Genomic DNA, 13761 nt, shown 5'->3' with positions numbered 1-13761 from the left:
ATAGCTTTTCCCAAACCGCCTGAGTTTCAAAATGTGCCGCCCTTGCTTGTTTTTTAGGGGTAAATCCTGAAACAGTATGTTCATGCTAATTCCAAGTATTATGCTTTACTCAGCATTTCAGCGTTTAGCAATAACAGTCTATCTGTCCGGTCATGATGTCACGTATCCGCAAATAAATAATATCGCTTTAAATGGTGCAGCCATCAAATTCTCATTAACATGCATGCAAACTCTCAAATCAATCGCTGCACACATTTTCTTTTCCATAATTTACTTCAAAGATAGTGTATTGTCCATTTTAAATACAAAATGCTACATTAAATATACATATTAGTCTTTAATACAAATAGACTCAGGCGGCTGCAGCGTTTAAGACAATTCTTAGAAGTTACATCCTCTTGATTAACCATTCAGAAACTAAGATTTTGAGGATAAGCATTTACTCAGAAAATAATTGTCCTCGGATTTTTTTTTCTTTTAAATCAGAATGCGTCTTCTTTTGCTTCTTCTTTAAGCAACCACAAATAATAAATAAATGTCCGTGTGATTGGCGATGAATCCGGTATTAAATGTTTGACATACCTTTCTTTAGCTCATAAGGTGAGTCTTTACAAAGATCTACCTGTGTTTGGCTTCTTACTTTGCTCTCTCTTACCAGAGCCTCGGCTCTGTTTAAAACAGTTTGGCTTAATCCATTGAAATGTGCCGTGGAGCTGGTGTTGGTGCCGTGGCTGCTGTGGAGGTGTCCGAAAGTGCTATAGTTCGTGTAGCCCGGGTAAAAAGGGGACGTGTAGTAAATAGGCCGAGAAAGGACAGTGTTATTAGGGAGAGGGCACTGAGGGGAGGACCGGGTCGGCGAGGCAGCGCTGGCTATGACTGTGCTTTGACCCAGCCCCCCGGCCTGTGGAGCCTCACTGCTCCCTTTGCACCTGTCCGAGGACGTGGCGATCTCGGCTAGAGACCAGAGTTTGGGTTTGGGCGCCGAAGGGGGAGAATGAATAACAGACGTTACGTTGCTGTTCCCCGTGCTCGCGGCGTGGCCCGGTTCTGAGGGCTTTTCTTGCGTAATGAGATCATTCCCTCTCTGTAGGACGGAGGGAGAAGAGGTGGTGGGTTTTGCTTGCTCGGCGAGCAAATCCGACCTCTCCTCTGTGTCTTTTAATTCCGAGTCTGTCAAAGGTGGATCAAGATCTTTAGCATGAGACTCGTCTTTAAACCTGTCGCATGGTAGCTCCGCTGGGTTGATGAGTTTATGATCTGAAAGTTAAAAAAAAATAGATTTTATAAAACAAAATTTGTTGACAATAACATAATATATCATTTTTAAACCGTTGTGTATGCTTAGTTTCACAATTAAAAAAAAAAATAATTAAATGTATTTCTGTGCAACGGAAAAGGAATTTAACATTTATTATTATTTTTTAATAATAATAATCATAATAATAATAATAAAATATGGCTGGTGTTATTATAGCTCTAAATGAGCTGCCGTGCGCCAGCTGTGTCCTTATTATGCAGCTCGAGATAAATGAAGTGCAAAACACCATACGTCACCAGCAATTCTCAGTCCATAAGAAGTCAAATTAGAGGAGTTCAAGGTGATTATTATTTAAAGCAATTCTCCCATTATAAATAATATACCACCATTAACCACCAATCAATTTTGCGCCCGGAGTGGAAACGACTGCGATGAAAAATTGATGATTTTTCCACAGACCTGCCTCTGTGTCTGTGGAGTCTCCCTTGTCCGTGGGCTTATTTGGCTCGTCGTCGTCGTTTTTCTCGAGATCAATGTTTTCGTCCTCCTCCTCGTCCTCGCTCCGGTTCCGTGGGGTCCAGGTCATCTTGTTCTCCTTCTTTAGCCTCCTCCTGGCGTTGGCGAACCAGGTGGACACTTGAGTGAGGGTCATTTTCGTGATGATGGCCAGCATAATCTTCTCGCCTTTGGTGGGGTACGGGTTTTTCCGGTGCTCGCTAAGCCAAGCTTTCAAAGTGGCTGTTGCGTCCCGGGTAGCATTCTTGCGGTAAGCTGGGTCTCCATACGGGTACGAGCCCAAGGGAGCAGCGTAAGGATGATACCCTATAGATCCGGCCATGCCTGTCGTGTGGTCATACGGGGAGCTCTGCAAGGAGCCAAACCAATGGTTTTATTAGCAAAAGATCACTTTATGGACACCTGCGCACAATGGTGGATCGGTTACAGATCACTTACGCAAACACACCATAAACAAACACACTCTTGCTCACACACATGCATGCCACATGTACACACTTTAAATCTAATTAATCAAAACAGTAAAGCGCAAGGCAGTGGGGCTACGTATTCTATCATTTAAATTGTGTCAGTTGCCTCATTCCCCTCAGCAAGAATTATTGTGAAATCCAATTTCACAACTTTCCATCCAAAATCCCTCCTCTTTGTTAACGATCATAAACCTCCCTTCGACAGCTAAACTGACTTTTGACAATATTTATTTTCAGATTAGCCAGCTAATTAGAAGTTGCAGCTTTATGTGGGGTCATCTGACAATGTGTTATACACGCATTGACCAGCGCTGGCCTACGTGCACGCAGTTCACATTTAAATAGCCGGTAGAACGTGTTTCCTTTAAGTAGCCCATTTGACTAAATACATGGTTAAAGACAAATGGGGAACAACTGATAATGTATTCCTTTTGATATCAGGAAAATTGCTCGCCTGCAGCCCACCGAACTGAGGAAGTCGTATTGCCACAAATGACAACAAAAATAATTATGTAGGCTATATGTATAGGCCTATTTAATTCAGTAAATACGCGAAATCATGTTTGTATGTTTTTCAATTTGCATTTCTATAATTCGAAGTTAATTGCTTTATTTACGGTGTAGCCTAGAGAAAACTATCAAATGCCATTTTGTTGTAATGTCTGTTTAAGAGCAATTTTTTGGTTGTTTTAAAAAATTGTACTGCAATATATTTTATTTAAAAGTGTCATGAAACCCAGCCAAATTCCGCGAATGCATAGGCCTATTTGATTGATAAAACCGCAGATGTTGCGCAAATGATTACTATGTGTCTCAGTATTGCAACACAACATGCATTACAACAAAGAGTAAAAAATTATCCGGCAACTTCTAAAAGTAGAAAAATAAGACCGTGAATAGCGCACTCACCACATAAGAAGTGAAAGTGGCAGCGGCCGCATCAGCGCTGTACGGGAGATGGGAATTGTAACCTGGCGAGGCGCTGGTGAACGCTGTAGATCCGGCGTAGGGAGCGAAAGCAGAGCCAGAGGAAGATCTCCCTAGCTCCTCTGTCCGGGGTCCCGATATCACGCTTGTACTGTAGGCAGGACACGAATAGAGTGCCAGAGAGGCGGATGGCTGATACAAGTAGCCCTGAGGGTACGCCATGGTGAAGATCCAAATATAAGCTTCTCACTTGAGTTCTTCTTCCTCAAACTCTCACGCGCTCTTTGCGCTCGCTCATAGAGTTCCGAGTAAACAGACCTCCGTCCCGTCCTCCACACGTTGGTAGCAGTGATGGAAATTAAAGAGAACGACGAATGCATAGACTTCGCACTCGTTAATCAGTCGTTGTCAGACTCACACGCGGATTTTCGAGGCGCTCTCTCACTCTCTGCGCGCGCTGTGACTCTCATGCCGAGCGCGCGGGACAAGTTTTTTGCTTTCGGATGGGACTTTGCTTCGGAGAGTGTCCTGCCAGGATGCTAAGTTGGAAATTGAGGATTCTGACGCCTACTATGAGCCTCTCGCTCCTCCTCTCGGGGTGTAGTCATCGAAGGAAAGGCAAGCTGGAGCTGGGTTACAGCAGCCCAGCCTGAATCGACGCCCTGCTTGATCTCTCTCTCTCTCTCTCTCTCTCTCTCTCTCTCTCTCTCTCTCTCTACATTCGTACCCTGGCACTCACTAACAATCTCCCTCGCTATCCCCCTATTTTTGTCCCTAACAAGCCTCAATGCCTTAGACTGAGCAGCTACAGCCCCTGGATGGCGGTCTCATGCGAGCCAGTGCATCAACTTCAACTTTCCTCATTTTCTAAATACACGAATCCTTCATTTTCACAAATGATTAATAACAAATGGACTGTTATCTTCTTGGGACGGCTTGTCAAATACGACAGGAGACGCTACAAGTACTGTTTGCAGTTCTTCATTCTACTTGTTTTTTTGTGTTCTCGTCGCTCATTCAAGCTTCTAGAAACATAGTTTTTTTTTTCAAGAATGCGCGACAGACTGTGATCCATCGCACCTTAAGTCAGCTGAGCACGGATTTGTTTTGGTGTCACGTTCGAAGTGTCATGCGTTTGCAAATGATCATGGATAATTTGTAGGTAGTCTATTTTATTGCCTCATTGTAGGCTATAATTAGCTATAGCTTGGGTGGGTGGGGGGTGTGACAACATTTTTACACAATAGTTTTTGCAAAACGGTTTTCCCTCATTTTTCAGAAACAAAGAACCTTAATTGACTTTATGCGCGCTTAGATCAAGTCTCAGCGGTAAGAAAGTGAAGAAGTAACTTTTGACAGGTGTTAACTGATTTGTCCGCTGGACAGTTTTCGCCTTAGATCCCGGAACAAACCAGATCTTCTTCTCCTTTACACCAAAGCCCCAAGCGCAGACAGATTAAGACCATATGAACCACGGCAAATCCATCACGACCAGGGGCTCTAAACCCCTTTGATTCAAAGAGATATATTCCTCTGCGGCGGAGAATATCCTCATGTATTTTATTCTATTTGCTCGCAGACTATATTGTGTGCGTATATACTAACAAATAACAAGAGCTATATCTTAAATATTTTATTTAGCCTATAAAAACGCATTAGAACTATTTTTTATTTCATATAGGCTACTACACGTCATCACAACAGTAAATGATACATCTAACTCAAAAACCTAATAAAAACAAGCAAAATGTGTGTGTGTGTGTGTGTGTGTGTGTGTGTGTGTGTGTGTGTGTGTGTGCCTAATTAAATTGCGTACGTGCCGACCACACATTCCACACACATTATGTTGGAAATGGCAGTAAAGTTGCATTAATACAAAATCTACTAAACTACCAAGTTTCATTTACACATATTTACAAATGGCAGGTGAACTGATAAATACATCCAGTGTTGATGAATGATAAGCAAAAACTAAAGAAACAAAAACAAAAGTGGTGGCTGAGGAACTTCACGCAGGAGTCAGTGGATTGGCTCACTTGTTAAAGTCTCTCTGAGCCGAAAGGGATCGCTGTAGGCGCTGCTACAGAGTGTGTTCATGCACTCTCAGGAGTGAAGAATGATGACGCTCAAACTCAGTGGACCAATGCTAAGTTCAAAGCAAAACAAACTGTAGACATACGAAATTACCGCGTTGTCGACTGTGATATAGTGAAGTGTTTTTATTATATATGCACCACCCTTGAATGTATATAAATAAATGAAATCGAGTTGAGGAGCTTTCGAGAATGACAATAGCTTATGAGTGCTATTTCTTGTAATATCTATTAATGAGTAAACCAGAATAGTCATACACGTTTTTATTTTCATTTTACATTTTGAATCGAGTGCATGTAACAGAAAAAAATACATATTCCATATAAAATCCTTAACCTCGTTAAATACCCCACTTGCTATACTATATGTTTTTATTTTGTTTGTTTTGTTTGTTTTGTTTGTTTGTTTGTTTGTTTGTTTTATTTGCTGAAGCACAGCTGGAAGTGGCCATTGCACAGTCACCTCTAAATAGCGCATCGGTTTCCAAGGATACCCGGGAGTAGCATTTAAATGACGTCAGTATTCATTGATAGAGTATTATCGGCAGTAACGAGTTCCTCTTCGCCAATAGGATTCGATAAGCAGTCTGTTTAGCGATAGTGGAGGGGTGAATGAAAGAAAGCTTGGAAAGAGAAAATGCAGCATGGACTAGTCACACTCTACACGCGCTGCATGGCATAAAGGTAGGAAACTGCTTATTTAACTTAAATGACATTCTTTATATAATAACCTCATCAAAGCAGTAGGTAAGGGGACGAATATTTGAACAACAGCACTTTTGAACATGGTGTTTTAGCAGAGGGGTCTTTGAAATAGTTCGTGCTATATTTTCCCGTGAACTCCCAGACTGGACGGCAAGGGGAGGTGTAGGCTTATGTTAGGATATGTGCGCTCACTGATGTATACGTTATTCTCTTGCTTGTTTTATGACGGACGCTTATGTTTCCAATTATGCATGTTTGTAATATGACTAGTCGTGCGGATATGCAAGAGTCTGAATCTTTGCACAATAATGCAATATGTAAAAGGCAATATAACAAGGACGATCAAAAAAAAAAAAAAAGTAGGACATTTTATTGAAACCACCTAGAATGTTGATGCAGCAGCTCATTTATTTTAAACATGATTACTCTGGTATTTTTTTCTGCCCCCTGGAACAGGTGTGAAAATACCATGAGGGACTTCTAGCAGATTTAATCGACTTGCTGATTCTCATCATGATAGCCTTTACCACCCCAGTCAATTTTAAAGTGTTCATATGGCAGAGATAGACTGGGTCCCTGGATCCCCCAGCTGTGGCTCCATATTCCCGGTAGTCTTCCTCAGAGGCCCCTGGTGACTGACAGGCCGTTAGCCAGGCTAAACGATGTGATGATGAGCTTTTTATGAGAATGGATTTAGAATTGAGAGATTTCAGACAAAGATTGTGTGCATTTTTCTCTCTCGTTCTTTCTGTGTCTCTCTCTCTCATCTCCCTCCCCCTGTCTCTCTCTCTCTTTCCCCTGCCAGCCGGCTAGATTATGATTGATTTGGTTGAAATGGATTGTAGGAAGCAAACATTGATTTTTCAATGACTTCTCACCAAAAAAATATTTAAAGTTGTATCCACAATGTAGAAATCTCAGTATCCGACATTCTCTCTCCTCCCTGTGTCATTCTTTGCTCTGAGAGCGAGAAAGCACCTTAATACAGCCTAGTCAACGATGAGACAAATGACCTGTAATGTTATTTTGAAATGAGTCAGTAAGCTGAAGGACTAAAGGAGTATTGATTGAGCCTAATGAGGACTGAGGGTTGGGAAAACAAGCTTTTTCAGGGTTTTGCCGACACATCTCTTATCAGCACCAAGGCACACAACGATACAATGCACTCTTGTACTACTGCAGATGCCTGTGTCTTGTAAGGCTCATTTGCTGTCTGCTAATATTAAATCAAACACCACCAGCCTGCATGCATGCACACTTAAAGATTGTTATGATTAATTAGTTGCAGGAAAACATTGTTACTAAAACCTCATCTGACAACATGTATTTAAACATGTACTGTATGCTTACAACATTTTGTGAGTGTATGAAAGAGCCTTTAGGCATCATAGGTGCATATTTTAGTAGAATTTTACATTATATATACAAAGAGTTGCATAGCAGCTGTTTAACTTTATAACTGGTATTAAAGCCACTGAATCAGAACTGAAATGATTGGTGTATTTGCCATAGTTTTTTTTTATTTTATTTTTTTATTAGCTTTGTGTGCAAAGACAGAATGAACCTTCTCAGGTTAGCAGCGCAAAAGGTCGTGGGTTCAATTCCCAAGGAACACACATACTGGTAAAAAAAAAAATGTATAGCCTGAATGCACTGTAAGTCGCTTTGGATAAAAGCGTCTGCTAAATGCATAAATGTAAATATTAACAACAATAAAAATAATACCGTATTGACCCGAATATAAGACGATGTTTTTTTCTTTTATTTTTTTAGTGGTATATCAAAAAGTGTATATTTTTTAAATGTGATTGTTGGTACATTTTACCAGTTTTTACCATACTTTCAAAACAAAAATTAAAATAGGAAAAATATGCAATATGAAAATAATTGAAGACAAAATTTGTTTTACTGAGAAAAAACAAGATTTGGTTTTTAAAAAGCCTTTTTACATCTGGAAAAAGGGGGGTCGTCTTATAATCAGGGTCGTCTTATATTCAGGCCAGTACGGTAATAACTTTTAATTTATATACTAACTTTCCATAACTTAAGGACACTTTACATTTGAGATAGAAATAATATTATGTGATTTATTGATATATATAAATTTTTTTTTTGAATGATGATATTTGTTTTCTCTCTAAATTTGAAAACTGACTAATTAAATAGTGCACACAGCAAGTAGTTTTAGTAAACCAGCTTCCAAGCCACAAGAGCAATGCTGTGCGTTCAAAGTAAATATGAATAAAGGAGCTTTGTTTGGATGGTGGTTTATAATTCTTATCCCACCAAAAATGACATCTATACACCTAAATGTATTTCATTTGGGTAACACTTTATTTTAAGAACCAATTCTCACTATTAACTAGCTGCTTATTAGCATATTACTAGCATATTGGCTTTATATCGGTACTTAGTTGTCACATATTAATGCGTTATTCTGCATGACCATATTTATCCACCCCATACCTAAACTTAACAACTAACTTACTAACTATTAACAGGCAGCAAATTAGGAATTTATTGAGGGAAAACTCTTAGTTAATAGTGAATATGTGTTCCCTAATCTAAAGTGCTACCGTCATTTGTGCTTTAGATGATTTTATACAGGATGTTTTTAAATGTATAAGGAAAATATACCAATAATCAATATTAGACGTTTATAGACAGTTGATAAACTACTGTAGAGCAAAGTATCTTTACAAGGCACAGGCTTCATTAAAAGCCTCACTGAGACGTAAAGTCTTAGCAGTCCCTGATCTGTCAAAATGCCCTTTAATTGGTGTGAGAAAACAAGTGGCCACAGTTGTTTTATTGTATATGTACACCGGGTATGCTAACATGACCTTCAGAGTATTACAGTAAATGTAATTAAACTTCTTTTTCTATGACCCTCGTTGGCTGGTTTAATAATGCTGGTGTGGTAAGCTAAAATCAATGGTTCAGTACCTAACTAAACTCATAAAATGGAATAATTAAAGGACAAGTTGTTAAAAGTGAATGATTTTAAGGATGTTTACCTGGAGTGTTTTTACATATAGTTCCAGATTGCTTTATGTCACTGCAGTAGCATCCTTGTTTTGCTATCATCACACCATTCGGTACACTCTTCCATCCACAGATCGTTCTCCCTTTAAGCAAAGCCCTCCTGTCATCCCATTGGTCAGAATCGTGCCACACCCACTCTCCATCCAGACAGTTTGTGTCCGGGTCTGAGGTTCGAGCGAGTCGTTCAGAGGCCCAGGGTTGCAGGTAATCAGCTGAAGCTGCTGCATAATTCTTAGGAGGAGTTGTGTTCTGCTCTCCTCTTCCGTGAGCAGCGGCGTGTTGTTGTTTTGTTTTCTCTGAGCAGCTCTTTGATGCCATATCCTCTTACAGTTGCTCAATCCCAGCAGCCATGTTTCATAAACATCCAACGGAAAACATCCTCTGCATTTGAAATGTAGATGGCTTTCTCTGCCTGCCTCTCTGCATACCGTACTTGCCCTCTCACATTCTCTCCCCGACGTTTTTTCGCAGCAGAGGTGTTCGGTTTCTCTCCACTGCCTTTGATACGTTCGAACAGCTACCCGATCAAGCCTTGGCGTTTTGGGTGTCAGGTGTAATCTGTGGCAACAACAATGCGAGTGAGGCCTCATTCCCCATTTGCTCCTCATTAGGATGATATCACTGAGGTGCTGGATCCAAATGAGCTGTTTTGTTATGCTGCAATAGTACATGCTATGGCCTCTCATAATACATCTAGGAAGCTTAGGAGAAAGCCAGCCTGCCACAGTACTGTAGAAATATACTGGAGCTGTTGGTAATTTTTGAAATTACCAACAGCTTTAATAATGTACGAATTTAATAATGTAATTTTCATTGAATAATAAATACACAGAAATCATAAAGAAATATACGGCATGTTAAATGACTCCAAATGCTCTTAGAGAAGGAGTACATCCTATGAGGATGGAATTCTCCAAAGACATTTCCCCACACCCGGTTTGAGCGGCTGTTTGAGCACGTCTCGCTCTAGGTATCTGTCCATACGCCTCTGAGGTACTTCTCTATTGTGTGTGTGTGCATCTATTTCCCAGTTGTAGCATTCAAGCATTTGACTTTTGTTGCTTGGGGCCCAGGCATTATTTGCTGATGATCTGTTTGCATAACCCTCTTCCTTGCTTCCCTTCTCCCTCAGGGAGGATGTATTTTAGTGTGACACACTGGTATCTGCGGGTGTGCTCACCTTTCATTTCCCATAAGCATCTGTAACCCAGAGAAATGTGGTTCCACCCTCGCAATAAAAATATAGCAGTGAGATCAAAGAGTCACTCATCTCACCTGTGCTTACTCTCTAGTCCCATCACTACAAAAGCAGGAAGATGTCACCAGAGTTCAGTTGTTACTCATATTAGACTGTACTTAAAGAGGTAGTTTACCTTTATGTTGATCACTAGATCACTCTCTTCTGCAAAACAAAAAAAAACAAAAAACGTGTTATATATATGTGTGTGTGTGTATATATATATATATATATATAGGTTTGTTTTTTGTTTTTCTTTTGAAACAACTTTTTTTTGTGTTCTGTAGAAGAAAGAAAGTCATACAGGTTTGAAATATGAGGGTTAGAAAATGATGACTGATTTGTTATTTTTTATTATTAGATTTTTTCATTTTTGGGTGAAGTATGCCAATATTATGATTGTGCCATTTTTTAAACTCATTCATTCATGCATTGATTGATTGATTGATTGATTGATTGATTGTTGGGTGAAGTACGTCAATATTATGATTGTGCCAAAAAATTAAAATCTTTTTAAAAATATTTATTTGTTTGTTTGTTGGTTGGTTTATTTATTTATTTATTACGACTGAAGGGTGTCAGTCTTTTTTATTTATTTATTTATTTAGATACTATTTAGATACTGAAGGGTGTCAGTCCGTTTTATTACTCAATACATTTTTCATTTCAATGAGCAATGCTATTTTTTCATATTATGATAATTAAGCACAGCAACCCACTATCAAAACATTGCTCATCATCTCAGACATATTTGTTTCCCTGTAGCCTGTTAATGAAGGCAAAAGAGCAATGTGTGTGCAGTGAGTGTAACCCATGAAGTGTGTCCCTATGCAGATGAGATGCTCTTCAGACAACATCAATGTGTGAGCAGCACACCGTGTAATGACTGTAGCGGAAGCCTCGGTTCTCATAGCTTAACACGGCACACTCACCACGCACCTATATTTGCCACCGCTGGGAGGATCTGTTGAAAAGCAGAGCCGGCGTCTGAATATTTTGAGTGAGGGGGAAAGAGGGAAAGTTAAGAGGGCCGTCCATGCGGGAGACAGTAAAGGTGCGCAGAGGTGAAGGCTGCACTTCCGTCCTTGAGGGAACCCATTTAAACAGCGCTTTGAAAGTGAAGCTAGGCAGCACCGCAAGTCATCTCTCTGACTGGTGCTGCGAGCAAGAGAGCACAGAGAAAGAGAGAGAAAGATTGAGGTGGTTGGGAGGGATGGCTTTCCACATGAAACATCTTGTGTTTTCTTTTCATAGGCCGAATTTCCTGTTGTAAATATTCACCGAATGCCTGTTTTTCTTACCTTTCCTTCTGTGTGTTCCTTTTGTGTGTGTTTCTCTTTATTTTGCACAGGTCCTGATGGAGAGAGAGAGAGAGGGAGTGGGAGGGAGACAGAACTAGAGAGAGGACGAGGAAAACCCGTAATGCTGTAATGCCCATTAGCGAGATTTCACGCACTCTCTCTGATCTGACTCACTGACAGAAGCCTCTAAGAGACAATAATGAGAATGTTTGGCAGGATTCTGGATGAGTGAGTGTGTGTGTGTGCATCAGTGTCTAGGTGAATGCAGTTTTTATATGCTCCGCTCATCAGCTGCGACAGAAAATATTTGATATGATGCATGCACCCACACATATTCTCCTCACACATTATTATTCTTTGACAAAAAAGCAGAACATCAGATTCACGTATAGCATTGTAATTTTTTGAAGTCAAATGCATTGAGGGTTGATTTTAGGGATGTGTATTAAAATAATGGCTGAAATCTATTTAATTATTTTTTGTTATAACCAATAAATGGAAAATAAAGTGTACTAATAATTAAAAATGTTACATGGGAATTTAGGCAGCGCAACATTATAATTTACGGTAACACTTTATTTTAAGGTGTCCTTGTTACATGTGTTACATGTACTTACTATTATTATAACAATAAATGATGCATAATTACATGCAAGTAACCCTAATCCTAACCCTAACTAACTACACATTAAGTACATGTAGTTAATTAATATTCCTCAGTACTTACAGTAAATGAATAATTACACTGTAACAAGGACACCTTAAAATAAAGTGTAACCTAATTTATAATATAAAAAATAATATTACATTTATTTATTAAAGATTACAAAGGCATGCAATTAAAAAAAAGAATGTTGTGTATAGATAAATAATGTATACATTTACTAAAAATAAGAATTGTCAATTTTGATTTTGTCAACTTTATTATCAGCTATTGATAACTGATATGGTGCCAACATATTATGTGTCCCTAGTTGATTTACTGTAGTTTACTTGTGAAAACTAAAAGGAATCAAATTGTGGTTGCAGTAGATCAACCTAGTTTACCCCTTAACATTTTTAAAATGTTGAAACCCAGCTTTAGATTGCTTTGAAAACGACATGTCTGTCCTCATTATGAAATATTAACCGTGTGCTCCTTTAATTCCTTAAGTGGCAAAAATGACTAAAAACACCCATCCACTGCTTTCTCTCTCTCTCACGCTCTCTCATTTTATTTTACACAAATTAGCTTTGGTCCTGGAGGGCAAAATGACAAGAGGTTACTGGGAGACTATGTGTTTAATTAATTGAAAAATGCTCAGATTGCTTTTACTGTTGTTATTGGAGGTGAAAAAATGGAATCCATGTTGCCAGTACTCTGGCGTAATTAGTTCCTGAGGGAGTTGAATATTTAGCATTAGCAGTGTTGCTGCACTTAGGACACAAATTTCTGTTTTGATAATGAAGGGCCGGGGCTGTCGCTGAGGACAGCTGTAGTTTGAGAGGGTGGGGGTGTTGAGGGTTTGGAGGTCCTGTGCAAAGGAGAGAGACACCCTGTCTGTTTTCTCTCTCTCTCTCCCTGTGTGTGTGTGTGTGTATGTGTGGCTGTGAAGGATATGGCAGCAAGGGCTCCCAGGGGCCACACATTTCCCAAAGTATTTAAGTTTCCAATTAGAGAACCAGCTACCACTGCAACAAGCTTGGAAAGAGCCAATGAGATTCCACGCACATCTCAGGGAAACTGCGGCCCATAGAAGTGGCGGGGAAAATAGGAGAAAATCCTTTGTTTATTCAAACTTTAACTTTATTTAGACTTCTTTTTTTTTTCAGTACGGAGATGGTTGGGAGGGAGAGGAGGTGAGAGGGAGTGTGAAGAGAAAGAGAGAAGGGAAGGGAGCATACAAGACTTTAATGATCTGCTGTGGAGAATCAGTGTGGAGTCCTTGGAGACTGCTGGGCTAGTTTGAGGCAGCATGGTCTCATTTAGTTTGGACTGAGTGTGGCAGTCCAACTGAGCTCTTATACCATGCTGTCTAAATGCCTGCCTGCTACTGCCTCTAACTGGCCGTGTGTGTGTGTGTGTGTGTGTGTGGACATTTGTCATGTGGATTGCATAGAGGACGTGTGAAAGAATAAGTCTGCTCTGTTAAGTCCCCTTGTTAAACCATAATAATTTCCACCGTAGTCAATTACAAATTCCCCATGTGTTTAATAGTCAGTTTTCTCT

The 13761-nt window shown here is 39.7% G+C and overlaps 1 protein-coding gene across 1 annotated transcript; it reads right to left on the bottom strand.

Annotated features, from left to right (window-relative positions):
* Nucleotides 1-458: 458 nt before the first annotated feature.
* LOC107713063 (iroquois-class homeodomain protein irx-5-like) lies at nt 459-3770 on the bottom strand. The gene is made up of 3 exons (XM_016518484.1): nt 3154-3770; nt 1718-2123; nt 459-1257 (listed from the first exon to the last, which is right to left on the bottom strand). Exons 1-3 carry the CDS (start codon nt 3391-3393, stop codon nt 566-568), a joined length of 1338 nt encoding a protein of 445 aa, XP_016373970.1. The 5' UTR covers nt 3394-3770; the 3' UTR covers nt 459-565.
* Between the last annotated feature and the right edge of the window lie 9991 nt (nt 3771-13761).

The sequence above is a fragment of the Sinocyclocheilus rhinocerous genome, unplaced genomic scaffold, assembly GCF_001515625.1.
Source record: "Sinocyclocheilus rhinocerous isolate Xijiao unplaced genomic scaffold, SAMN03320098_v1.1 scaffold1800, whole genome shotgun sequence".
In the NCBI taxonomy this organism is placed as follows: domain Eukaryota; kingdom Metazoa; phylum Chordata; class Actinopteri; order Cypriniformes; family Cyprinidae; genus Sinocyclocheilus; species Sinocyclocheilus rhinocerous.
Note: the sequence above shows the minus strand (reverse complement) of the source record. Positions and strands in the feature narration are given on the sequence as shown.